Source organism: Macaca nemestrina, chromosome 18 (genome assembly GCF_043159975.1).
Source record: "Macaca nemestrina isolate mMacNem1 chromosome 18, mMacNem.hap1, whole genome shotgun sequence".
In the NCBI taxonomy this organism is placed as follows: domain Eukaryota; kingdom Metazoa; phylum Chordata; class Mammalia; order Primates; family Cercopithecidae; genus Macaca; species Macaca nemestrina.
The window spans coordinates 27,893,027-27,919,517 of record NC_092142.1 but is presented as its reverse complement, the minus strand read 5'-3'; the positions used below and the strand labels follow the sequence as shown (position 1 = coordinate 27,919,517).

General features: G+C 50.1%; 2 protein-coding genes across 2 annotated transcripts; one reads left to right on the top strand and one right to left on the bottom strand.

Annotated features, from left to right (window-relative positions):
* Window positions 1-380: 380 nt before the first annotated feature.
* LOC105483003 (aspartate beta-hydroxylase domain containing 1) lies at window positions 381-6,344 on the top strand. The gene is given in 5 exon segments (XM_071084372.1): window positions 381-1,039; window positions 1,041-1,930; window positions 4,819-4,932; window positions 5,739-5,910; window positions 6,115-6,344. Coding segments are annotated over 4 exon segments (1,170 nt in total). The 5' UTR covers window positions 381-983; the 3' UTR covers window positions 5,849-5,910; window positions 6,115-6,344.
* On the bottom strand, window positions 6,294-26,491 carry LOC105482895 (potassium channel tetramerization domain containing 13). Its single transcript, XM_011743346.3, has 6 exons — window positions 26,050-26,491; window positions 23,164-23,333; window positions 11,827-11,916; window positions 11,682-11,734; window positions 10,863-11,058; window positions 6,294-7,048 (listed from the first exon to the last, which is right to left on the bottom strand). Exons 1-6 carry the CDS (start codon window positions 26,291-26,293, stop codon window positions 6,812-6,814), a joined length of 990 nt encoding a protein of 329 aa, XP_011741648.1. The 5' UTR covers window positions 26,294-26,491; the 3' UTR covers window positions 6,294-6,811.

Sequence of the window (26,491 nt, the reverse complement as noted above, 5' to 3'; positions counted from 1 at the left end):
CCTCCTCTTCCATTAACCGTGATCCCGGCCAGTTAACAGGCGGCCTCGGCTCTGATTTTCCCTCCGCAGCGCCCTTTTCAGCACCAGTGGCGCGCGGACAGCTCCCCTTGCCCCGCCGGGGCGGGCCCGGCCCGGCGCCGCCCGCGATTGGCTGAGGCCGCTTTCGGTGTTTGCCGGGCTCGTGGGCTCCTGGGCTGGCCTAGGGCCAGCGGGAGTCACAGGCCGACCGACCGAGGGACTGGCCGCCCGACGGACTGGCCTTGGCATCCTTGCCCGCAGTCTCGGGCGCCTGCCCAGCCATTAGTCCGCGCTCGCCCCGCCCTCATGCCCCGCCCCCTCATGCCCCGCCCCCTCATGCCCCGCCCCACGAGACCCGCCCCTTCTTTCGCATTGCGGGACGGCTGGAGGCTGGCACCCCGGCCCCTGCGCCCCACGTGGCGCCCTTTCCGGGCTGGGGGGGTGGGGAGGCACATCCAGAGACGACTCTCCCCCTCCCCCGGCCCCCGACTGACTTGCGGCGCCACTGGGAGGCTTCGGGGGTGGCTGAGCTGAGAGGGCTCCGGGAAGGAGTGACGTCAGGGTGAGTGGGAGCCAAGGAAGGAGCGAGTAGGAGAGAGGGAGCGAGAGCCAGGCAGGACCGCAGGGTCGGGGCTAGTGAGGAGCGAGGGCAAGGAGAGAGCAGTGAGGCCGGAGAGAAAGAAGCTGCCACGGAGAAAGACAGGCTGCGGGTTGCCGGGACTGCAGGTCCAGGCGGGGTAGGAACTGCTGCCCAGGGGAGCTAGAAGGAAGCGGGAGAGAGAGCGAGCGAAAAGCGGGGGTGGGGAGGAAAGGGGGAGATTGAGGCGGGAGAGAGAAGCAGAGCGAGAGAGAGGAGGCTGCTGGAAGGCGAAAGAAGAGGGAGAGGAGGCGACAGAGGGAGAGGAGGAAGAAGAGGTAGAAGGAGAGAGAAGAGGGGAGAGAAAGGAGAGGAGGGTTAGAGGTGCATGAAGGAGGGGAGAGGGAGCTTCAGCGTGGAGAGAGGACCGCGGAAGGAGAGAGAGAGCCCAGAGTGGAATGTGGAAGGGAAACAGTCCAGCGGGGAGCCAGGGGGCAGCCATGGAAGGGACAGGTGGGGAGCTGGGGGGACAGGGGAACTGGGGTCCGGAGGACGCCCCAGGCCTCTTGGCTAGGGCCTCCCTGACCATGCTCCCGTGGCCACTACCCCTGGCCTCCTCGGCCCTCACCTTGCTCTTCGGGGCCCTCACTTCCCTGTTCCTCTGGTACTGCTACCGCCTGGGCTCCCAAGACATACAGGCCTTAGGGGCTGGGAGCCGGGCTAGGGGTGTTCGTGGTGGGCCTGTGGGATGCTCGGAGGCCGGCGGACCAAGCCGAAGGGGTCCTGGGGATCCCGGGGAAGGACCTAGAACGGAAGGCCTAGTGAGCCGGCGGCTTCGGGCCTACGCAAGGCGCTACTCCTGGGCTGGGATGGGTAGAGTGAGGCGGGCAGCTCAGGGTGGCCCAGGCCCTGGGAGAGGGCCAGGGGTCCTAGGTATTCAGCGCCCAGGCCTGCTTTTCCTACCAGACCTGCCTTCAGCCCCCTTTGTGCCGCGGGATGCCCAGCGGCACGACGTGGAGCTCCTGGAGAGCAGCTTCCCTGCCATTTTACGGGACTTCGGGGCTGTGAGCTGGGACTTCTCAGGGACTACCCCTCTGCCTCGGGGCTGGTCCCCACCTCTGGCCCCCGGGTGCTACCAGCTCCTGCTGTACCAAGCAGGCCGGTGCCAACCCAGCAACTGCCGCCGGTGCCCGGGGGCCTATAGGGCACTGAGGGGGCTTCGAAGCTTTATGAGTGCCAACACCTTCGGCAATGCCGGCTTTTCCGTTCTCCTGCCTGGGGCCCGGCTCGAGGGCCGCTGTGGGCCCACCAATGCCCGGGTCAGATGCCATCTGGGTAAGTAGCTGCCGCCTACTGACAACCTCCTTGCCTTGATGATTTTCCTCCCAGACCCTTCTCTCCGCCACAGAGCTGTCTGCTCTACAGTTCTCATTGTGCCTCTCTTCCTCCATGGCTCCCTGTTGCCACCCACAGCAGCATTTCCTGAGCCTCGGCTATCTGCACACCATATTCATAAGCTTTGCCGTAGTCATTCCCACCTGTACTGCATTTCTTCACCTTGGCTCTCCCCCTGACCTTTTGTTCTTCGTATTTAAAAGAAATATTTATAGCACTATCATCAGTATTACTTGCCCTAAGTAGAAGTACTCATAAAAAGCCTGGACAACATAGTGAGACTCTGTCTCTACAAATAATAAAGCAATTAGCTGGGCATGGTGGCCCGTGCCTATGGTCCCAGCTACTGGAGAGGCTGAGGTGGGAGGATCACTTGAGCTCAGGAGTTTGAGGCTGCAGTGAGCTGAGATTGTGCTACTGCACTCCAGCCTGGGTGACAAGAAAGTACTCATAAACACAAGCTGAAATTTAAAAAAGAAAGCTTTCAACAGTCTAGAACATTCTAGTTAAGTGCTCTAGTCTCTCTGATCCTGAAGCCTACACTTTTTTTTTTTTTTTTTTTTTTGAGACGGAGTCTCGCTCTGTTGCCCAGGCTGGAGTGCAGTGGCATGATCTCGGCTCACTGCAAGCTCCACCTCCCAGGTTCACGCCATTCTCCTGCCTCAGCCTTCTGAGTAGCTGGGACTACAGGCACCCGCCACCGCGCCGGGTTAATTTTTTGTATTTTTCGTAGACACGGGGTTTCACTGTGGTCTGGATCTCCTAACCTCGTGATCCCCCCGCCTCCACCTCCCAAAGTGCTGGGATTACAGGTGTGAGCCACCGCGCCCGGCCTTTTATTTGTTTTGAGACAAGCTCTCGCTCTGTCACCCAGGCTAGAGTGTGCAGTGGCACAAATATGGCTCACTACAACCTTGACTTCCTGAGATCAAGGGATCCTCTCACCTCAACCTCCTGAGTAGCTGGGACCAGCCCCAAGGACCAGTGCCCACCACTATGCTTGGCTGATTTTTAAAAAATTTGTGTAGGCCGGGCGTAGTGGCTCACGCCTGTAATCGCAGCACTTTGGGAGGCTGAGGCAGGCGGATTACCTGAGGTTGGGAGTTTGAGACCAGCTGACCAACATGGAGAAACCCTGTCTCCACTAAAATTACAAAAAATTAGCTGGGTGTGGTGGCGCATGCCTGTAATCCCAGCTACTTGGGAGGCTAAGGCAGGAGAATCACTTGAACCCGGGAGGCGGAGGTTGCAGTGAGTCGAGATCGCAACATTGCACTCCAACCTGGGCAACAAGAGTGAAACTTCATCTCAAAAAAAGAAAAAAAAAATTGTGTAAAGACAGGCTGGACCCAAACTCCTGGTCTCAAGTGATCCTCCTGTCTTGGCCTCCCAAAGTGCTGAGATTACAGGCGTGAGGCACCGCACCCAGCACTTTTTGATGTCTTAAAGACTGGAAGAAAATGGAAAGGGAAATAATTTTCTGTTATTCCATACCATGACCTTGTTTTGCCCCAAATCATCTCCTGTGCTGCCAGCTGGATGTGTCCTACACTTCAGGGCACACTGGCCTCAGGATCAGTTCCCGATCCTTCCTCTCCTCCCTCTCTCTGTGCTCTAAATCATGAAAGCCTTCTGGCCAGTCCTGACAGATGCCACACGTGCTGTTCTTTTCAACCTAGAATCCCCTTCCCCCGTACCACCTCCTGGAAAACTCCTACTCAGCCTTCAGGATTCAAGTTTTCAAGTGCCACACTTCCTCTGGGATTCCTTCCTGTTCCCCCATCATTTGACTTGGCTGCTCACTTTCCTCACCGCACTCGGCCATGTGGTCCTTGGGCCAGGATCCTCTTTAATCTTATACCTCGTGGGGAGACAGCACCTATCACACAGTAAGCTCTTGAGTCAAACTGTCAGGAAGTCCAGGAGGAAACGCCATTTCCTCCAGGAAGCCTTCTCTTTTCTCTAAAATGAGAGGTTCCTGCCAGGCACCGTGGCTCATCCCTGAAATACTAGCACTTTCGGAGGCCAAGGCAGGAGGACTGCTTGAGGCCAGGAGTTCAAGACCAGTGCTGTCTAAGAATAAAATAAAATAAATCAAATGAAATGAAATGAAAAACTAAATTAAAATAAAATAAAATAAAATAAAATAAAATGGGTCTGGCCAGGCACAGTGGCTCACACCTGTAATCCCAGCATTTTGGGAGGCTGAGGTAGGCAGATCACTTGAGCTCAGGGGTTCGAGATCAGCCTGGCCAACATGGCGAAACCCCGTCTCTACTAAAAACACAAAAATTAGCCAGGCATCGTGGCGGGCAGCTGTAATCCCAGCTACTTGGGAGGCTGAGGCAGGAGAATTGCTTGAACCCGGGAGGCGGAGGTTGCAGTAAGCCAAGATCATGCCACTGCACTCCAACCTGGTGGCAGAGCAAAACTAAATCTCAAAAAAAAAAAAAAAAAAATTAGCCCGGAATTGTGGCACATGCCTGTAATCCTAGCAGCTACTCAGGAGGCTGAGACATGAGAATCACTTGAACCTGGGAGGCAGAGTGAGCTGAGATCACACCACTGCACTCCAGCCTGGGTCACAGAGTGAAACTTTGTCTCAAAAAAATAGATGGGTCATGCTACCCACAGCAGCGTTTCGCTAATCTCCCAGCACTTCCCTCCTCCAGGACTGTATTATAATTATACTGTGGCCACTTTCTGGAAAGAAAGGAGGACGACCACAAAACCTGGCATTTAAGACGCTTAGAGCTGCAAACTGACTGGCCAGGATGGGCCCCTGGCTTGGAGGCAGGAGTGCTGGATGCCCGCGTCTCTTCTTACAGGCCTAAAGATCCCTCCTGGCTGTGAGCTGGTGGTCGGCGGTGAGCCCCAGTGCTGGGCGGAGGGGCACTGTCTACTGGTGGACGACTCTTTTCTACATACAGTGGCTCACAATGGTAACGGGGTGCCCATTCTGCAGGGGGGATGAGGGACTCAGGAGCAAAGAAGCGTAGACTAGAGGACAGCAGAATCAGGCCCAACGGACTTCCTGTCCTACCACCACCATCTTCCAGCTGCGTGACCTTGAACAAGTCACACAACTTCTCCAATGCCCTAGGACCACCACCTTCTTCATCAAGTGACTGCAAGGATTAAATGAGATAATGTTAAGTGCACAGAAAAGTGGTTACCAGCACAGGACTCTGGGTTCCTGTCCTACCTCTTGCACTTGGGCAAAGGACTTAACCTCCTTATGCTTGTTGCTTTGTATAAAATAGGGATAATTATGGTAATACCACAGTTTGTTTTGATTAAGAGTTGATACATATCGGCCGGGCATGGTGGCTAACGCCTGTAATCCCAGCACTTTGGGAGGCAGAAGTGGGCGGATCACCTGAGGTCAGGAGTTCGAGACCAGCCTGGTGAACATGGTGAAACCCCGTCTCTACTAAAAATACAAAAAATTACCAGGGCGTGGTGGTGAACGCCTGAAATCCCAGCTACTAGGGAGACTGAGGCAGGAGAACTGCTTGAACTTGAAAGGCAGAGGTTGCAGTGAGCTGAAATCACGCCACTGCACTCCAGCCTGGTGACAGAGCAAGACTCCATCTCAAAAAAAAAAAAATTGTTTTTTGATACATTTAAAGGGTTAGAACAGGGCCTGTCACTTATTTACTGTTTGCTTTTATGGTGTTTGGTGAGTGCTCTGGTGTGGAAATACCTAATGTCAGTGGCTCTGCTATTCCTGTCCCATGTGCCCTAGGCTCCCCTGAAGATGGGCCTCGAGTGGTCTTCATCGTGGACCTCTGGCACCCCAACGTGGCAGGGGCTGAGCGCCAGGCCCTCGACTTTGTCTTCGCACCAGACCCCTGAAGGAAGGTGCTCCCTTCACACACCTGGGCTGGAGAGACACTGCGCTCAGGGACGGCCTGATGGTAGCCAGGACCTCCTCTCTACTGCGGGGGGTGGGTGGGTGTGGAGGGTGGGAACTGGCTAGTGAGCACTGAAATATAAATTCTGAATCCTCTCCTAACTCCTGACTACTTCCTTCCCAGGGAGAGGCTGGGGCAGGGCCTTATGTCTTCTCCTGGTACAATCAGATACCTCCTCTTTTTTTTTTTTTTTTTTTTTTTTTGTAGAGTCACAGTCTTGCTTTGTTGCCCGGGCTGATCTTGAACTCCTGGGCTCAAGTGATCCTTCTGCCTCAACCTCCACAGTCGTTGGGATTACAGGTGGGAGCCACCATGCCCGGCTAGATACCTCCTAACACAGGCATCTCCTCATCCCTCTCCCCAGGAGCCAGCACCAGTTCCTCAACTCATTTCAATAATTTAATAGAAAATTAAAATAATAAATAATATGAAACAGACTGAGAATGCTGAGCTGGGCAGGCCCAGGCCAGTCTAGTACAAAGTTAAGGAGGTAGGGAGGATGGTGGGGAGGAGGGTGCGGACTACCCTGCACGATGTGGGAGGCGGCTCAGACTGCGGTGACGTTAGGAAGGGCCGCACACTTTGGCATGGACGATGCACTGAAAAAAGAGAAAGGGAATTCTAAATCCCTCTTAACCAGCTGGAGAGGGAAGGACGCAGGGCCAGGATAGGGACAAGTGTTGGCTTCAGAAGAATCTGAGTGGCGGGGCCGGAATGTACCATGTTGTTAGCAATAGGGTCGGGATGGATGGAGAAGGGCCAAAGTGAGCTGTGCCATGCAATGAAGGGACAGAGGAGGACCCACGACTTGGCCAGCAGAGCCGGGGCAAAGGTCTGGGAAGGGGAGGGAAAGAGAGAGGGACTGGGCCCCAAGGCAAGAGGAAAGCAGGGGGAGGGTCAGAGGTCAGTCCTTGAAGACAATTTGTTGGCCATGAGGACGCTCATCGTGAGTGATGTGCCGCCGGACATGGATCCTCCGGACACGGTGCTCTCGGTTCTCTTCATCCTCCCCGCGGCCAGCCCCACCAGCTCCAGCTGCTCCCCCTGTGGCCTCCAGGAGGGCTGGGTCTGGGCCCCGGGGAGTCTCGTAGATCAGGATGTTCAGGGTCTCCTCAAAGATCCGGGCTTCTGGAAATTCCACCTGCAAAAGGCCAGCCAGCCCCAGCTCCTTCCTTCTGGTGCAGTCACACAGGGCCACCCCCCTGCCCAGGGCTCCTGCATCGACACACCTCCTAGCCCTGCAGTCAGGTCCTTGGGCCTGGCCTGGCCTCTCTGACACTCCTTTACTCAGCAAAGTCATACTTCAAGGCTCAGCTCTGAAGTCAGGCAGGCAGAATCATTTGTTTTCTCTCCTTCATCTCCTTCCCTGGCTAGTCTCTTGGTATATTTTTTCATTTGACAAATACTGAGTGAGTGCACTGCACCAGGTATTGTTCTAGGCACTACAGAAATAGCAATGAACAAAACAAGGGTCCTGTCCTCAGGAAGTTACATTCTAGTGGGAGGACTCAGTCATACACTTAAGAAAATATGAACTAGCCTGGCCTGGTGGCTCACATCTGTAATCCCAGCACTTTGGGAGGCCAAGATGGGAGGACAGCTTGAGGCCAGGAGTATGAGTCCAGTCTGGGCAACATGGCATAACCCCATCTCTACAAAAAAATTAGCTCGGTGTGGTGGCCCACACCTATGTTCCCACTGCTGAGGTGGGAAGATCACTTGAGCATGGGAGGCAGAGGTTGCAGTGAGCCGAGATTGCACCATGGCACTCCAACCTGGGTGACAGTGAGACCCCATCTCAAAAAAATAAATAAATAAAATAAAATATAAATGAAGTCAAATGATGATGTTTAGGAAAAGAAATAGGCTGGGTGTGGTATCTCCTGACTGTAAGCCCAGCACTTCGGGAGGCTAAGGCAGGAGCATCCTTAGAGCCCAGGCGTTCAAGTTCAAAGCCAGCCTGGGCAATATAGCAAGATCTCATCGATTAAAAAAAAAAAACAAAAAGAGAGAGACAGAGAGAGATACATTAGGAAAAGGGAATATGATGGCCAGAGACAGGAGTATTACAACTTTAAGAGGGACTCCAGGGAAGGCCTTGCTGAGAAGGTGGTATCTGACCAAAGGAGTTGGGGAGGGGACCAGGCACACAGACCAGAAAGAGCAGCCTGGGGAGGGCCAGGGCCAGCGTGAGAGCTGTGGGTCAGGAGTGCACCCAGTGTCTTACTGGAAGATCAAAAGGGAGGCCAATGCAATTGAGGCAGAGATGAGAGGGAGTGGAAAGGGATGAAGTCGAACAGGTGACTGGGGTGTTCCCTTGTGTGGCCTTGGAAGCATCTAACACAGCTCTTAGCAAACTGGTTTTTTAAATTTTATTTTTATTTTTTCCTGAGACAGAGTCTTGCTCTGTCACCCAGGCTGGAGTGCAATGGTGCCATCTCGGCTCACTGCAACCTCCACTTCCCAAGTTCAAGCGATGCTCCTGCTTCAGCCTCCCGAATAGCTGGGATTACAGGCATGTGCCACTATGCTCAGCTAATTTTTGGATTTTTAGTAGAAAAAGGGTTTCACCATGTTGTACAGGCTGGTCTCAAACTCCTGACCTTGTGATCTGCCCGCCTCAGCCTCCCAAAGTGCTGGGATTACAGGCGTGAGCCACCACGCCCGGCTTTTTTTTTTTTTAATCGTTCATTTGTTTCTGAGACAAGATCTCACTCTGTTGCCTAGGCTGGAGTGCAGTGGTGTGATCATGGATCCCTGCAGCCTCGACCTCCTGGGCTCAAGTGATCCCCCCACCTCAGCTTCCTGAGTACCTGGGTGTGCTACTATGCCTGGTTAATTTTTTTTTTATTTTTTGTAGAGATGGGGTCTTGCTGTGTTGCTCAAACTCCTGGCCTTATGTGGTCCCCTGCCTCAGCCTCCCAAAATGTTGGGATTACAGGTGTGAGCCATGCACTCTTAATTATTGGTTTATCTTCCTATCTTCCCAATTACAGAGGATGTTTCTTGGAAGCTAGGTCACTGATTCATTCATTCATTCAATAAATGTTTCCTAGCTTCCAATGTGTGAAAAGTGCCTGGCTAATGGGAGATAGGAAAGAAAAAGACATGGCCCTGCCTTCAAGAAACTAACAGGCTGCTGCTGATGCAAACCCCCTCCCCTCCTCCACACATGATAAAACACTGTCTTTAGCTATGAAGGGAGTGTGACCAACTTTGGGGTTGTTGGATTGAAAGTTCATGAGTGAAGGTGACCCAAAGAAAGTGATGCTTAGCTTAAGTCTTAAGATTAAGTACAAGTTCATTAGGCAGATAGAAGGAAAGAATTCCAAGAGGCAACAGTGTGTGCAGAGGTAAGAGGTGTGAAATAGCACTGACTGCTTAGAGACGTGCGATGACTGCGGTGTACCTGAGGTATGTGGCTCATGGTAAGCTCAGAAGGGACCAGATGAGGAAGGGCATGAGGCAGGGCTTGTACTTTGCTCAGCACTTCATTCCCCTTGATTTCCAGCCTGGTACAGTACTTAGCACAGAGCAGGGGCTTGGGGAATATCTGCTGATGATTGCTACATTAATGACTCAGGATCTACAAACTCAGAGGATGTTCTAAGAGACATCTGGTCCTGAGGTTTTAAGAATCTATTTTTGGCAATGGGCCTTTTTGAGTTTCCTTTTTTTTTTTTTTTTTTAATTAGAGTCGGGGCCTCACTCAGTCTCCTAGGATGGAGTGCAGTGGCATGATCATAGCTCCCTGCTGCCTCAAATTCCTGGGCTAGGCCAGGCCCAGTGGCTCATGCCTGTAATCCCAGCACTTTGGGAGGACGAGGAGGGTGGATCACTTGAGGTCAGGGGTTCAGTACCAGCCTGACCAACACGGTGAAGTCTCTACTAAAGAGAGTTCTCCACTACATTTAGTCTCTACTAAAAATACAAAAATTAGCCGGGCATGGAGGCGGGCGCCTGTAGTCCCAGCTACTTGGGAGGCTGAGGTAGGAGAATCACTTGAATCCGGGAGGCAGAGGTTAAGTGAGCTGAGATCACGCCATTGCACTGCAGCCTGGGCAACAGAGCGAGACTCTTGTCTCAAAAAAGAGAAAAAGGCAGTGGCTCGCGCTTGTCATCCCAGCACTTTGGGAGGCTGAGGTGGATGGATCACGAGGTCAAGAGACTGAGACCATCCTGGCCAACATGGTGAAACCCTGTCTCTACTAAAAATACAAAAATTAGCTGGGCGTGGTGGCACGTGCCTGTAGTCCTAGCTACTGGGGAGGCTGAGGCAGGAGAACCGCTTGAACCTGGGAGGTGGAGGTTGCAGTGAGCGGAGATCGTGCCACTGCACTCCAGCCTGGTGATAGAGTGAGACTCAGTCTCAAAAAACCATCATCATAATAATAATAAATAAAAAAATTCCGGGGCTCAAGCAATCCTCCTGCCTCAGCCTCCTGAGTAGCTGGGATTACAGGTGCATGTCATCATGCCACCACACCACCATACCTGGCTAAATTTTTTGAGTTCTTACAGAGATCAGATCCCACTATGTTGCCCAGGCTGGTCTCAAACTTCTGGGCTCAAGTGATCCTCCTGCCTTGGCCTCCCAGAGTCCTGGGATTACAGGCATAAGCCACTCTGCCTGGCCCCTTCTGAGTTTCTAATGACAACTATGGACCTCCTATGCAGAAACACGCATACGTCCCCATTTCAGGAGTTTCAAACAGCCTTGAAACACATTCAACAGGCCTAGGCTAAGCACCCTGCTCTAACCCATGACCCCCATTTCACAGAGAAACAGAGACCCACAGGGATAGGGTGGCCTGCCCACTGCTGCGCACCCCAGACCCCAGGATCTGGCTCCTGCCTCCCGGGGGTGGGCTCTTTCCCCTGCCAACCTGCTTTTGTCCAGGGTCCTAGTCCTGGCCACCCCCAGCCCCCCACGTAGGCTCTGGAACCCCTCTGACCTTCGTCTGCTTCTTCTCCGTAGCATAGACAATGGAGGTACAGCACACCTCGGCGATTTTGCGGCCCTGCCCGTAGAAAGACCAGCAGCAGATCTCGTCCCCCAGGACATCCTTGAGGAAGAGCAGCCGCCCGTGGAAGCGCAGGGCAAGCTTGTCGAACAGCTCGATGTTCTTAAGTAGGTTGTCATCTGAAGTGCTGGGGACCAGGGGACCAGGAGGCCTCAGCGTTGGCACCCCTTCCTCTATAACCCCAGGACAGGGGCCTGGATGCATTCCTAGTCCTCTGCTCCTGCCCAGGGTTTGGTGCTCAACAGGAAGCCTCCTCTGCCCCTGGGGCCAGGCTAAACAGGCCTCAGAAGGGAAGCCACATGCACTGAGCAAATCCCAGCATAGCAGAGCAGCTCCCGTGCGGGACCTGGAGCCAGGCTGCCTCCCTGGGGGTCCTGGCACCCCACTTTTTAACTGGGCAAGTTACTTCACCTCTTGGTGCCTCAACCTCCTCATCTGTAAAATGGAGCTCACAACAGTACTGACCTCAAGGGGGAGGACTCTGCCAGTTCCTAGAGAGAAAGCACTTGGGACAGGCTCACCATTATCACTTCATCCTCACCCAAACCCATTTACTGATGACTAAGCTGAAGCTGAGAAGCGGAAAGGACCTGCCCACAGTGCCAGGGGTAAGAGGCAAAGCTAAATCTGCGAGCAGGCAGGCAGATGTTCTTGTAGGCCCTCTGTGTGGCCGTGGCCCTCGCCTTGGGCAGGAGCAGGGCTGTGCTGCATCCCAGGGTCCCGCCCAGTGCCCCGCACCCTGGTGGTCACCTGGTGTAGGAGTACTTGTTGTTACTGCGGTTGTGCAGGAGCTTCACCACGGGCTAGCAGGGGAGAGAGGATGGAGGAGAGGAGTGAGGCTGCAGGGAGAGGCCCCCGCAGTGAGCCTCCACCCTGCAGGGCTTGGGGGCCTCACCTTGGAGGTGCTGGCCAGGAGCTGCTGCTCCTCCCGGGGAGATGTCACCGTGGGGATGAGGCACAGCGGGGACAGCGTCTCCCTTTTTTGCTGGGGAAGAAGCGGAAGGTGGTTAACAGCACAACCAAAGGCCACATACTCCCTCCCTTAAAAGCCTTCAAAAGCTGGTTGGGAACAACTCCAGACTCCTCAGTGGTCCGCAGGGCTCTGCAGGCTCCAAGCTCCGCCGACCTCTCTGCCACGCTCCCTTGGCTTGCTGGGCCTTGGTCCCATGGACATCTTGCTGCTTTACACATCCAGCTCATGCCCACCCTGGCCATTGGCTGTGCCCCTGCCCGGGATGCTTCTTTGCTCAGCTGTCAGCGTGGCAGCTCTGTCATGCCATTCAGATTGCAGCTCACACAGTGCCTCCTCAGGGCCAGCCCTCCCCAGGCCCACTGGCTAAACAGCCTCCTCTATATCCTGCCTATTGTGTTATCAGTTCATTTTCTTTTCTTTTCTTTTTTTTTTTTTTTTTTTTTTGAGATGGAGTCTCGCTGTGTCGCCCAGGGTGGAGTGCAGTGGCCGGATCTCAGCTCACTGCAAGCTCCGCCTCCCGGGTTTTTACGCCATTCTCCTGCCTCAGCCTCCCGAGTAGCCGGGACTACAGGTGTCCGCCACCTCGCCCGGCTAGTTTTTTGTATTTTTTAGTAGAGACGGGGTTTCACCGTGTTAGCCAGGATGGTCTCGAACTCCTGACCTCGTGATCCGCCCGTCTCGGCCTCCCAAAGTGCTGGGATTACAGGCTTGAGCCACCGCGCCCGGCCTTCTTTTCTTTTTTGAGACAGAGTTTCACTCTTGTTGTCCAGGCTGGAGTGCAATGGCGCGTGATCTCGGCTCACTGCAACCTCCGCCTCCCGGGTTCAAGCAATTCTCCTGCCTCAGCCTCCCGAGTAGCTGGGATTACAAGCATGTGCCACCACGCCCAGTTGATTTTGTATTTTTAGTAGAGATGGGGTTTTTCCATGTTGGTCAGGCTGGTCTCCAACTCCTGACCTCAGGTGGTCCCCCCGCCTCTGTCTCCCAAAGTGCTGGGAATACAGGCATGAGCCACTACGCCTCGCCTATCAGTTCATTTTCTGTATGGCACTTAGTGCCTTTTTCTAATTTTTTGTATTTGTTTATGATCTGTCTCTTCCCACCTAGGAATAACTACCTAGTATATAACTGATGCTCTGTGAGTATTTGTTGAACAAATGAACGTATTTGTTGAGTGAATGAACTTCATTGGCTGGGATGACGTTGGAGAAAGAAATCAGAAGCAAATGCATGAGCTTCTTTCTCTTCTGTCTTCTAGAACCTTCATGCCAAAATCCCTCTCACTTCTCCCAACCTTGAAAACCCAATGTGCAATTCTAATACAAATTCCAGATTTGTTTTTTGTAGAAACTCATAAGACTCTCTAAAATTAATATAGAAGAATAAAGGTCTACAATTACTTAGGTCTTTTTTTTTCTTTTTTCTTTTGGAGACAGGGTCTTGCTGTCACCCAGGCTGAGTGCAGTGGCGTGATCACAGCTCACAGCAGCTTTGACCTCCTGGGCTCAAGCCATCCTCCCATACTTAGGTCAGTTTTTAAAAAGAAGAGCAAAGAGGAAAGGCAGACCCTGCCAGACATGAAGATAGGCTTCAAAGCCACAACAGTGAAAATGGTGTTAGTTCGGGCACAAAAACAAACACACCCGAGAAACACAACAGAGAGATCAGAAACATACCACTGTGTATACGAGAACTGGTATTTTTAAAGACACCACAAATGTACGAGGGGAATTATGGAGTATGAATTCGTTATCTAACACTGTGTAATGAACTGCCCCCAATTTAGGAGGTTAAATTAACCATATTTATTACTTCCGTTTCTGAGGGTCAGGAACTCAGCAGTGGCTCAGTTGGGTGGCTCTAGCACAGGGTCTCTTGTGAGGCTGTGGCCAAGATGTCAGTGGGGCTGTGGGCGTCTGAAGGCATGATGGCCCCTAGAGGATGCATTCTGAGAAAGCTTGTTCATGTGGCTGGCAAGTTTGCACTAGCTGCTGGCAGGAAACAGCAAATCCCTGCCATGTGGATCTCTCCACAGGGTTGCTTGAGTGTCCTCACAGCATGGCAGCTGGCTTCCCAGAGCAAATAATTCCAGAGAGGAGAAGGTAGAAGCCTTGTTATCTTTTTTATTTTTGAGATAGAATCTCACTGTGTCACCCAGGCTGGAGTGCAGTAACATGATCTCGGCTCACTGCAACCTCCACCTCCCAGGTTCAAGCGATTCTCCTGCCTCAACCACCCAAGTAGCTAGGATTACAGATGTGTGCCATCACGCCCAGATAATTTTTGTGTTTTTAATAGAGATAGGGTTTCACCATGTCGGTCAGGTTGGTCTCAAACTCCCGACCTCAGGTGATCCACTCGCCTCGGCCTCCCAAAGTGCTGGGATTACAGACGTGAGCCATGGTGCCCGACCCCTCCATTGTCTTTTACAGCCTAGGTCTGTTGGTCCTATCCAGTGTGGAAGGAGATAACACACGGGAACGAGCACCAGGGGACGAGAATCATCAGGGTGCCTTGGCGGCTGGCTCCACAGGCCATCACTGGCCCTCAGTGATTTCCTCCCTCCCACATGCCAAATATACTCACCACCTCCCAGGATGCCCATCATCCCATTACAGCATCAGCTCAAAGTATAGAATCTCGTCATCTCCATCAGGCCCAGGTGGGGATGTGGCTCTAGCATGCAGTTCCTTAACTATGGCTCCTTAAGTGCATTTCTTTTTTTTTTTCAAAATGGAGTCTTGCTCTGTCTCCCAGGCTGGAGTGCAATGGCACCATCTCACCTCACTGAAAACTCTGCCTCCCAGGTTCAAGTGATTCTCCTGCCTCAGCCTCCCAAGTGGCTGGGACTACACACATGTACCACCGCCCCAGCTAATTTTTGTATTTTCAGTAAAGACGGGATTTCACCATGTTGGCCAGGGTGGTCTTGAACTCCTGACCTCAAGTGATCCAATTGCCTTGGCCTCCCAAAGTGCTGGGACTACAGGCGTGAGCCACCGCATCCAGCCCTTAAGTACATTTCCTATTTGCAGACCTGTGAACTAAAGAGACAGGTCATTTCCTCCACACTCCCAGTGTGCGGTGGTAGAGGCAGGCACAGGATAACCAGTAACGACACTCTTGCTCAAAAGCAGGGGAAGCTGGGTGTGGTAGCATGTGCCCGTCATCCCAGCTACTTGGGAGGCCAAGGTGGGAGAATTACTTGAGCCCAGGAGTTCGAGACCAGCCTGGACAACATAGCAAGACTCTGTCTCAAAAAAAAAAAAAAAAAGGGCAGGGGACAGCAGGCACATATAAGTCACTAGTCTGTAGAAATTCTGTAATCCAGTTGGAGAAATGCTAGGAACTCTTTGATGCCTACTCCTGTCAGGAATGATTCTCCATGGCTCTCCCTGAGTCATCCCACCTCTTCCATAAAAGATGTTTGCAGCTTCACAGTTTCATCTGCCTGCTTCCTGCCTGTAGAAGTTTGGGTGTGCAAAGGCCTCTTGTCCTTTTGTACTGGCTCTGTCCCTTTCGGTCCAAGCTGGCAGTGTTTCTGCCAATATAATTCTCTGCATAACTTACTGGGTATCTTGCACGTCTTAGGGTTCACTACATTAGAAAAAAGCCACACCTAGAAATATCTGCAAGTGGCCAGGCACTGTGGCTCACGCCTGTAATCCCAGCACTTTGGGAGGCCGAGGCGGGTGGATCACTTGAGGTCAGGAGTTCGAGTGGTCTGACCAACATGGTGAAACCCCATCTCTACTAAAAATACAAAAATTAGCGGGGCGTGGTGGTGGGCACCTGTAATCCCAGCTACTCGGGAGGCTGAGACAGGAGAATCGCTTGAACCCAGGAAGTGGAGGTTGCAGGGAGCTATCTCAAAAAAAAAAAAAAATCTCTGCAGGATAAGCCCTTCTCTATTTTGGGGTTGTGCTAAGATGCTGAGAGACAACACCTTTAACCTTCTCAGAAGCACGATTATTATTTGATTCGACTGGAAGATCCCTCTGAAGCATGTTATTGGTATTTCTGAGGTCTTAACAAAGGACTTTTTCATCACATCCTCAGCTTCACCTTTAGACCACATTTTCCTATATTTAATGCCTTGTATTTAATCTTTGCATGGAAGCCATTTGATTTTAACATCACTTGTTATCTGGAAAGGCTGGGGATTTTCAAACCCAACAATTTCAGGCTCCTTTTCATTCGAGTGGTTTTTTCTTTAACGTACTCTCTCCTCTTCAATTTTACTATAAGCAGCAAGAAGCCAGGTGGCACCTTCAACATTCTGTCTGGAAAGCTCCTTAGCTAGACCCTCTGTTCATTAGGTATGTTTCCTACCCTGCACACTAATGCAGGAGACAGCATTGCTAAACTTTCTGCCGCTACACAAGGATGTCCTTTCCATCCATTTTCCTAACTTTTTTTTAAGCCCTTATTGCAGCTTTCTTAAAGGTCACTGGACTCTTATCAACAGACTTTCTTACCTTTTTTCTTTTAATTTTTTTAGAGACAAGGTCTCACTATATTGCCCAGGCTGGTCTCGAACTCCTGAATTCAAGTGATCCTCCCACCTCGGCCTCCAAAAGTTATGGTATTAAAAGCGTGGGCCACTGTGCCCAGCCAACACTTTTTAACACTCCTTAAGCTTTTACTAACAATCTCCTCAAAGTCCTTCCAGCTTCTTCCCACTTCTCAGTTGTAAAGTTACTTCTACATTTGAGGTTTCTGTTATGGCAGACCCCCATTCCAGAAACCGAAGTCTGTTCTCTGTTGCTGGGTAACAAATTACTACAAACTTAGCAGCTTAAAACAATAGTTCAGGTGTGGTGGCTCATGCCTGTAATCTCACCATTTGGGGAGGCCAAGGCTGGAGGACTGTTGGAGGTCAGGAGTTCGAGACCATCCTGGCCGACATAGCAAGACTCTGTCTCTATTTAAAGATAAATAAATAAAAATAAACATTATCTCACATAGTTTCTGTGGGTCAGGAATTTGGGATGGGCTTAGCTGGGTGGCCCTGGCCCAGAGTCTGTCACGAAGCTGCAGTCTCGATTTTGGCTAGGGCTGCAGTCATTGGAAGGTTTGCCTGGGCCTAGAAGCTCTGCTTCTGAGACAGGTCACCAGTATGGCGGGGAGTCTGTGCTCGCTGTTGGCAGGGGCTTCAGTTCCTCACCAAGTGGAGACCTCTGCTTAGGGGTGCCTGAGTGTCCTCACATAGCACTTTTCAGAGTGAGTGACCCCAAAGAGAGGCAGAAGCTGGAATGTCTTTTATGACCTAGCTTCAAAGTCACATGCTGTCATTTCTGCAATGTCCTATTGGTCATACACAAGAGTCTCCTTGGTGAAGAACTGAAAAAGTCAGCCCTATTTCGTGTGGGAGGGGATTAAACAAGAGCCTGGAAACCAGGAGGCAAGAACCCCTGGTGGCCGTCTTGGGTGCTGGCTACCTCTGGACTGTTTAAATGCTGGCACTGGGAAAACTACCTAACCCTACAGAAGACAAAAATGAGCTAAATTCCTTCACAATTCATATTTACAAAAGTGAGCTCCACTTAGATTAAAATACCCATATATGAAAAAAATCCATATTTAAAACCACAGGCCAGGCATGGTGGCTCACGCCTGTAATCCCAGCACTTTGGGAGGCCAAAGTGGGTGCATCACTTGAGCTCAGGAGTTTGAGACCAGCCTGACCAACATGGCAAAAGCCCCTTTCTCCAAAAAATACAAAAATTAGCCGGGTGTGGTGGCTCATGCTTGTAATCCCAGCACTTTGGGAGACCGAGGCAGGCAGATCACAAGGTCAAACACAAAAATTAGCCAGGCATGGTGGTGCACACTTGTAATCCCAGCTACTCAGGAGGCAGGGGCAGGAGAATCGCTTGAACCCGGGAGTAAGAGGTTGCAGTGAGCCGAGATCATGCCACTGCACTCCAGCCTGGGCAATAGAGTGAGACTCCGTTTAAAAAAAAAAGAAAAAAAATCAGCCGGATGTCATGGTGCATGCCTGTAATCACAGCTACTTGGGAGGCCTGAGACATGAAAATCGTTTGAACCTGGGAGGTGGAGGTTACAGTGAGCCGAGATGACACCATTGCACTGTAGCCTGGGCAACAGATCAAGACTCAGCTTCAAAAAATAAAAGTTAACAAGAAATAGAAAATTAGAAAAACATTTTTAAACAAGAGCATAAGGATACAGCATCAGGCAAAAAATGATGAGGAATTGGTGGACCACATCAAAATCAAGAATTTTTCAAGTTGACAATGGAAAGCATGACTTTACAAATAATCTCATGTAATACTGTTGAAGAGATAAGACTTATAGGTATTCTATGGCACAAATGTAATTACTGGTTCAGGTAAAGATTATCAATTTGTATGTCATTGATAGGTAATTGCCTTAATACAGTGGCCAAATGATACCATATGCATTACTTTATAGTTGGCAACAAGGAAATGTAACGATGATAGATAAATCAAACCACCATCCCCTAGATCCAGGGGCCAATTATGAATGTCATTAATGACGAGTCATGCTAACAATATTACAGGTTGCTTGATGTGGCCCAATGTGAAATACATACATAATATTACCTAAAATGTATTCTAACCAAAATGTTTAATATCAGTCATTTTATTTTATTATTTATTCATTTATTTTGAGACGGAGTCTTGCTCTGTTGCCCAGGCTGGAGTGCAGTGGTGCAACCCTGACTCACCGCAACCTCCGCCTCCTGGGTTCAAGCAATTCTTCTCCCTCAGCCTCTTCAGTAACTGGGACTACAGGCACCCGCCACCACTCCCAGCTAATTTTTGTAACTTTTCTTTTTTTTTTTTTGAGATGGAGTCTCGCACTGTCGCCCAGGCTGGAGTGTAGTGGTGTGATCTCGGCTCACCGCAACCTCCGCCTCCCGGGTTCAAGCAATTCTCCTGCCTCAGCCTCCTGAGTGGCTAGGATTACAGATGCCCACCACCATGCCTGGCTACTTTTTTTGTATTTTAGTAGAGACGGGGTTTCACCATGTTGGCCAGGCTGGTCTTGAACTCCTGACCTTGTGATCCGCCCGCCTCAGCCTCCCAAAGTGCTGGGATTACAGGTGTGAGCCACCATGCCCGGCTTAATTTTTATATTTTTAATAAAGACAGGGTTTCACCACATTGACCAGGCCGGTCTTGAACTCCTGACCTTGTGATCCGCCCGCCTCAGCCTCCCAAAGTGCTGGGATTACAGGCATGAGCCACTGCACCCGCCCAATATCAGTCATTTAAAATCTACGGTCTGGTTTATAGGAAATTAAGGATAGGGCTGGGTAATAAACGAAATGATACTAGGAGTAAACAACCAGGCAAAGTTGGAAAGCGGGTCATTGTGCAGGACAACTGGCAGTCTCTTTAACAAGCCAGCATCGTGAGGACAAAGGGACCCCTTGGATTATAATAAAGTAATGCATGTGGTATTATTTCACCACTGTATTAAGGCAGTTACCTATCAATGACACACCAATTGATAATCTTTACCTGAACCAGTAATTACATTCGTGCCATCGAATACCTATAACTCTTATCATCTCTTCAACATTCTTCCATGAGATTATTTGTAAAGTCGTGCTTTCCATTGTCAACATGCAGATAACCAGGCGCAACGTGAAGATCTAGACTGGGTTCTGGTTTGATGAACCAGCTATGAAAACACATTTCTGGAACAACTGGAGAAACCGGAGTATGCCCTGGACTGGATATTAAATAAAAATTTATTGACATGTAAAGATAGCAATTATTAACAACAAAAAAGCAGATTATAAAACATTTCATACAACACGATTGTATTTTGGCAAGCAAGCAAACACACACACACACACACACACACACACATATACTCTCACACAGGAGAAGACCTGGAAGGATATTTGGTGCTTTTATTTTTTAGATTATTTGCGTTTCCGAAATTTCTACAATTAATAAATGCTGCTTTAAAATAATAAATGATTATTTGCAATTTTAAAAAATCAAGGATTTCCATTCAATGCTAGATGCCACAAGCAGGTGACATTCTAAGAGAAAATATTAGCGATATCTAACTAGAAATTTTTACCTAGAACAGGCTTTTTCAACTGGAGTTCCTCATCTGAATCTCAAAACCCAGCAAATACGGCCGGGCACAGTGGCTCATGCCTGAATCCCAGCACTTTGGGAGGCCAAGGCAGGAGGATCACTTGAAGTCAGGAGTTCAAGACCAGCCTGGCCAACATGGTGAAACCCCATCTCTACCAAAAATGCAATTAAATTAGCTGGGTGTTGTGGTGCGCACATGTAGTCCCAGCTACTTGGGAAGCTGACGCAGGAGAATCACTTGAACCCCAGAGAGGGAGGTTGCAGTGAGTCAAGATCGTGCCACGGCACTCCACCCTTGGCAACAGAGTGAGACTCCATCTCAAAAAAAGAAAAACAAAAACAAAAAAACAGCAAATAATTCGAGTATTTTCTGAACTTTGCTGAGAATGGTAGGTAAATAGTCCCATGATACAGGCTTAGAGGTTAATTTGTTATGTACAATCCATGCTCCAGGGCATGTATAAGACATGCCCATATGCAATAAGGTTTAATTATCCCTAGGAACTGAACTAAAATATGCAAGGATCTCTTGCTAAGCAACATGAAAAAGAAAAAAGCAGAAAATCTGGTAAAGAACATGAATAAGCAATTCACAGGAAGGGAAACAAAAAACACTAGTGAGTATAGGAAAAGATGCTGAACCTCATTAGTAATCAGAGACATGCAAATGAAAATGAGATCACGCTACATTCATCGGATTGGCAAAATTAGAAAGCTGGATGATGCCATGTTTTGATGAGGACATGCAGAAATGGGATCTCTTATGCACTGCTCATTATGAGGATAAAGTACTATAACCATTCGGGAGAGCAACTGGATGATATTTACTAAAACGCCGTTTGCAGGTGTCCTGTTATCCAGCAATTCTACTCCCAGTTACAATCACGGGAGAATGGCACAGAACCAGAAGGGAACGTGTACCAGGATGCTCATGGTGACACAGTTTGTAGGGGCAGGAACTGGAAGGCAATCTAGGTCTCCAACCTCATGGGAATGTATGAACAAAATATGGTGAATGAACACCATAGATTCCTCTGCAGCTGTCAGAAGCAAAGAACTAGATGTACTTGGAGCAGCATGAATAGATCTTGAAAAAAGTGCTGAATTTAAAAAACACAATGCAACAGAAACTGATTCACAGCTTCAAGGCCATTTATGGACATTTAAAATGCACACATATGCAGAACAATGCTTTAGCTTTTCGAGCATATGTATCAAAACATCAAAACTGGATGGGTGCCCCTGGGGAAAAGGAAAGTAGGCAGGGGATTGGGAATAAAGGGAAAGAAATAAAATTGAAAGACAAAACGTTTGCATAGACCAATACTGATGAAGTGCCTGCCACACACTGAGGAGTGTGCTGAGCTGTGTGAGGTGCGGAGGGAACTTGGAAAGGAGAGAGCAGGAGTACAGAAAAGTACTGCCCTTGGGAGGCTGAAGGTCAGATAGTCAGATAGCCTGGGGTCAAATCTAAGCTCTGCTGCTTCCCAGCTCTTTGACCTTGGACGCATCATCCAAGCTCTCTCACGTTTCTTTTTATGTCAAACAAGGGTACAAGACGTATACACAAGCAGATAGCAGAATTGCTCCTGACACACAGTGGGTACACGATAACATTAGTAAATTTAAAACTACACACTGGGCACAGTGGCTCAGGCCTGTAATCCCAGCACTTTCCGGGGGCCAAGGCGGATGGATCACGTCAGGTCTGGGGTTCGAGCCCAGCCTGGCAAACATGGTGAAACCCCGTCTCTACTAAAAATACAAAAAAGTAGCAAAGCGAGGTGGCGGGTGCCTGTAATCCCAGTTATTTGGGAGACTGAGGCAGGAGAATTGCTTGAACCTGGGAGGCAGAGGTTGGGGTGAGCCAAGATCACATCACTGCACTCCAGCCTGGGCGACAGAGAGACTCTGTCTCAAAACAAAACAAAACGAAACAAAAATGCTACAGAGCAGGAATGCACTTCCAAGATCTAGTCCAATGAATGTTTCTCAAATGCAAGTAGTAATTTATTAATGGGTCATGCAATAAGTAATGAGTCCCAAACAGCATTAAAAAGAAAGATTATCAGAGTACATTTCACTAAAAGTATCTTTTTATAGAACTGTTATTTCAGTTATATACAATGAGCACTAAAATGCATTTTTTCCCTATGGGAGGCAATCGAAAAGTTTGAAAAACATGGATATTGTCCAAAGGAGATTTACACCTTTGGGTTTCAAGAACCAGGAAGCATTCCCTGAGACAAAAGTTGTTCAGAGAGGCCACCTTTTAATCTATAAAGGGTATTCAAAAAGAAACTTTTATAATCTCCTCTTACTATTGTATCATAAAAGAAAGGACATTTTTAACACTATAAAAATAGAACAGAATAACAGGCTTTATGTAAAACTCACTACTTTGTACTTATTTTTCTCCCTTCCCTATCTTTTGGAACATGAGGACAGAATCCCAGAGGTAGGAATGGACTCACTGAAGGTCACTGAGTCAGCTGTGACAGAGGTGACACGGAACTCTTATGTCCTGGCTTCACTTTCCAATCTCTGCTCCTCGGAACCCTAAGGGGTCCACAAAACTGGGGCCCAGCAGGTGGGGTCTCTAGAATCCCCAACCCTGTTTTACTGGGAGTGGACCTGCTTCTGTGAGATTTCATTTGAATAAAGAATTTCACCGTTTAAAAAAAAAAAAAAATAGAAAGCCCGTGGGGGGCGGAAGCCATGGGAGAATGCTGCCTCCCAGGATACCAGATCACAGAGGTTATTATATTTCAATTTAAATTTAGATGTTTTTCCCTAGTGACATGAGGGAGCTATTTAGGATTTCTGAGCGAGAGAGAGAATAGATCAGGGTTGTGTTTAAAGATAATTACTCAGGTGCGAGTGTAACAGCTGGACTGGCTGCATAAGAAGAGTGGGAAGCAGAGAGTAGCTATTTAACCGTTGCAAACGTCCTGGCATGAGGTTGAGGTTGGGGTGGGGATGCTGCCTGAGGCAGCAGGGATGCAGAAGATGGCACCTCAAATTCTCTGGGGTTATGGCCAGTCAGAAGCAGGCTCTCCAAGCCATACCCCGTATCTCCTTTTTTCTGCCCTAATACCTGCTTGGGCAGCTCTCCCAGGAACATAGGCACAGGGACTCGGAAGGCCCTCACCTGCAGCGCCAGCTGGCAGTCCTCAATCAGGCCCTGCACCAGGTAGTAGCGTGCTTCGCCCAGTAGCTCCCCCAGTTCTCTGGTACTCTCCGGCAGTGGCACAGACCCATCCCGCAGGTAATTGAGGATTGTACCAAAGTGGCGGCCGCTCCGGTCAATCAGCACCCAACCTAGTGGGGTGGGGAGAAGCAGGGGGAAAGATGGCTTTGCTGAGTGACCTGGAACTACTAAATTAAAAATTATTTTTTTGGGCCGGGCGCGGTGGCTCAAGCCTGTAATCCCAGCACTTTGGGAGGCCGAGACGGGCGGATCACGAGGTCAGGAGTTCGAGACCATCCTGGCTAACACGGTGAAACCCCGTCTCTACTAAAAAATACAAAAAACTAGCCGGGCGAGGTGGCGGGCGCCTGTAGTCCCGGCTACTCGGGAGGCTGAGGCAGGAGAATGGCGTAAAAACCCGGGAGGCAGAGCTTGCAGTGAGCTGAGATCCGGCCACTGCACTCCAGCCTGGGCGACACAGCGAGACTCCGTCTCAAAAAAAAAAAAAAAAAAAATTATTTTTTTGTAGAGACGGAGTCTCACTATGTTGCCCAGGCTGGTCTCAAACTCCTGGGCTCAAGTGATCCTCCCATCTCAGCCTCCCAAACACTTGGATTATAGGTGTGAGCCACCAAACCTGGCCTAAATTATAAGAAAAAAGGATTCCAGCCAGGTGTAGTGACTCACACCTGTAATTCCAACACTTTAGGAGGCTGAGGCGGGTAGATCACCTCAAGTCAGGAGTTTGAGACCAGCCTGACCAACACGGAGAAACCCCATCTCTACTAAAAATACAAAATTAGCTGGGCTTGGTGGCGCATGCCAGCTACTTGGGAGGGTGAGGCAGGAGAACAGCTTGAACCTGGGAGGTGGAGTTTGCAGTGAGCCGAAATCGCGCCATTGCACTCCCTGGGCAATAAGACAGAAACTCCGTCTCAAAACAATAAAAAGAAAAAAGAAAAAGAAAAGAAGGCCAGGCGTGGTGACTTACACCTGTAATCCTAGCACTTTAGGAGGCCGAGGTGGGCGGATCACCTGAGGTCAGGAGTTCGAGACCAGCCTGACCAACATGGAGAAACCCCGTCTTTAATAAAAACACAAAATTAGCCAGGCGTGGTGGCGCATGCCTGTAATCCCAACTACTCAGGAGGCTGAGGCAGGAGAATCGCTTGAACCTGAGAGGCGGAGGTTGTGGTGAGCCGAGACAGCCTGGGCAACAAGAGCGAAACTCCATCTCAAAAAAAAAAAAAAGAAAAGAAAAGAAAAAGGATTCCAAAGCCACAAAAAAGTCTGAATACTGATCTGTCTCAAGCCTGTGCCACAGCCAAGAAATCTCTTTAAAACATCTCCAGCGAGTTCTCTCATAAGTTTATACATATCCAGCCAGAGAATTAATTCATCCAAATCTGGTCTACAGTCAGAAGACTCTCACCACGAGAAAGTTCTTGCAGAATTACCTTATCAATAAACCGCTAACCCCCGATGTTAATTCTCACCATTCTATTTAATTAAAATGTCTACCTCCCCCGTCCAGTTCACTGCCATTTTAACTTTTATATTCTTCATAGAACTTACTATCAAAAAAAAAAAAAAAAGAAAGAACTTACTACTATCTGCAATTGCATATGCATATACATTTTGTTTACTTGCTTATTGGTCTTCTGATCTCTCACCTCCCTAAAAAAAGGGAAGTTATATAATTTTGTCAGGTTCATTTACCTATCTCCAGCACTAACTGATATTTTACAAATACTCATTGGACAAATGAATTCTTCCTTTTTTTTTTCTGAGACAGAGTCTCGCTCTGTCACCCAGGCTGGAGTGCAGTGGCGCCGACTCGGCTCACTGCAACCTCTGCCTCCCAGGTTCAAGCGATTCTCCTGTCTCAGCCTCGCAAGTAGCTGGGCTACAGGCGCACACCACCACGCCCGGCTAATTTTTGTATTTTTAGTAGAGACGGAGTTTCGCCATATTGGTCAGGCTGGTGTCAAACTCCTGACCTCTGGTGATCCACCCGCCTTGGCCTCCCAAAGTGCGGGGATTATAGGCGTGAGCCACCGTGCCTGGCCGAATTCTTCACCTTTGATACCTGAAGGCAGATCTCCGCCTCCCAAATTTTTATTCTACTGCTCTCACAGTCCTTGTTAACCCCTCCCTTTAAGACTCTCCCACTCCCAAACTCCAAAACTTCAAGGTCTCACTTGGGCACGAAGGGTCCAAACTTGAATACAACACTCCAAGAAGGTAAGGTTCACCTGCCAAGGACACCTGTCCACCCTCCACTCTGGTGTCCCTGGCAAACCCAAAGCAGCCTCCTTCTGCAATGTGTATATACAGATGGATTCCTAGAGTGTACAGGGACCTGTGTCAGGGGAACACAGAGGCAGACAAGATCTCCCAGCCCTCCTGGCTGGTTGTTAGCAGTTCTGAAGCAGAAAGGGAAACAAAAGGCTGGGCGGTCGGAGGAAACTGATGAAGGCTGCCAGGAGTAGTACTGCAGGCAGCAGGGCTGGTTCCCAAGTCTTGAGCTGAGGCGTGAAGGGTGGGAGAGGTAGTCATGAGGATTATGAACTGACACGTTCAATCACTTACCACAGCGCCTGGCAGAGTTAGGGGTTCCGTAAGTGTTGGTTATTGCTGGGGGTAAAGGATTGGGGGAGGAGAAAAGAAATTATGAATGAGAAAAGGCGAGAAGATGGGATGTCGGGGCTGGAGGGAGCTGAGAATGAGTTGACGGGACAGCAGCGGGCAGAGAGAAGGGGCATGAGGAGCCCCGTTGGTGAGAGACTGAGGGGAACGGGAGTTGGGGATCTGGGGATGGGGGCACGGTGGGGGCGCCGCTAGTACCTCCGGCATCGGTCAGCACCTCCACGCGGCCGCTGAACATGGCCTTCAGCATGGTGTCCTGTCCCGTGAGGGTGCGCAGCGTGGTGTAGTGCAGCGAGCCGCCCACGTTCAGCTTCACGTATTTGCTGTTCGGGGTTAGCGGCTTGAGACCGTAGGCGGCGGGGCCAGGCTCGAGACCCGAGGGCTTGGGGGCTTCCAGGGACGGGGCCGCGGGGGCCGCCGGGCCCGAGGCCTCCGCCGACATACCGGGTAGCAGCGGCAGACGGCGATCCCAGGCTCTCTCCGCGCCCTGCGACCTGGCCCGAAGACCCTCCGCCAGCCCCTAGCCCTCGGGCCAGACCGCTCCGCGCACACGCCCACTCACCGCCTCTACTCAGCCAGACCGGCCCTCCACCCCATCTCGCTCGCACCACCCGGAAGCCAGTGCCGGGTAGCTGCGCAG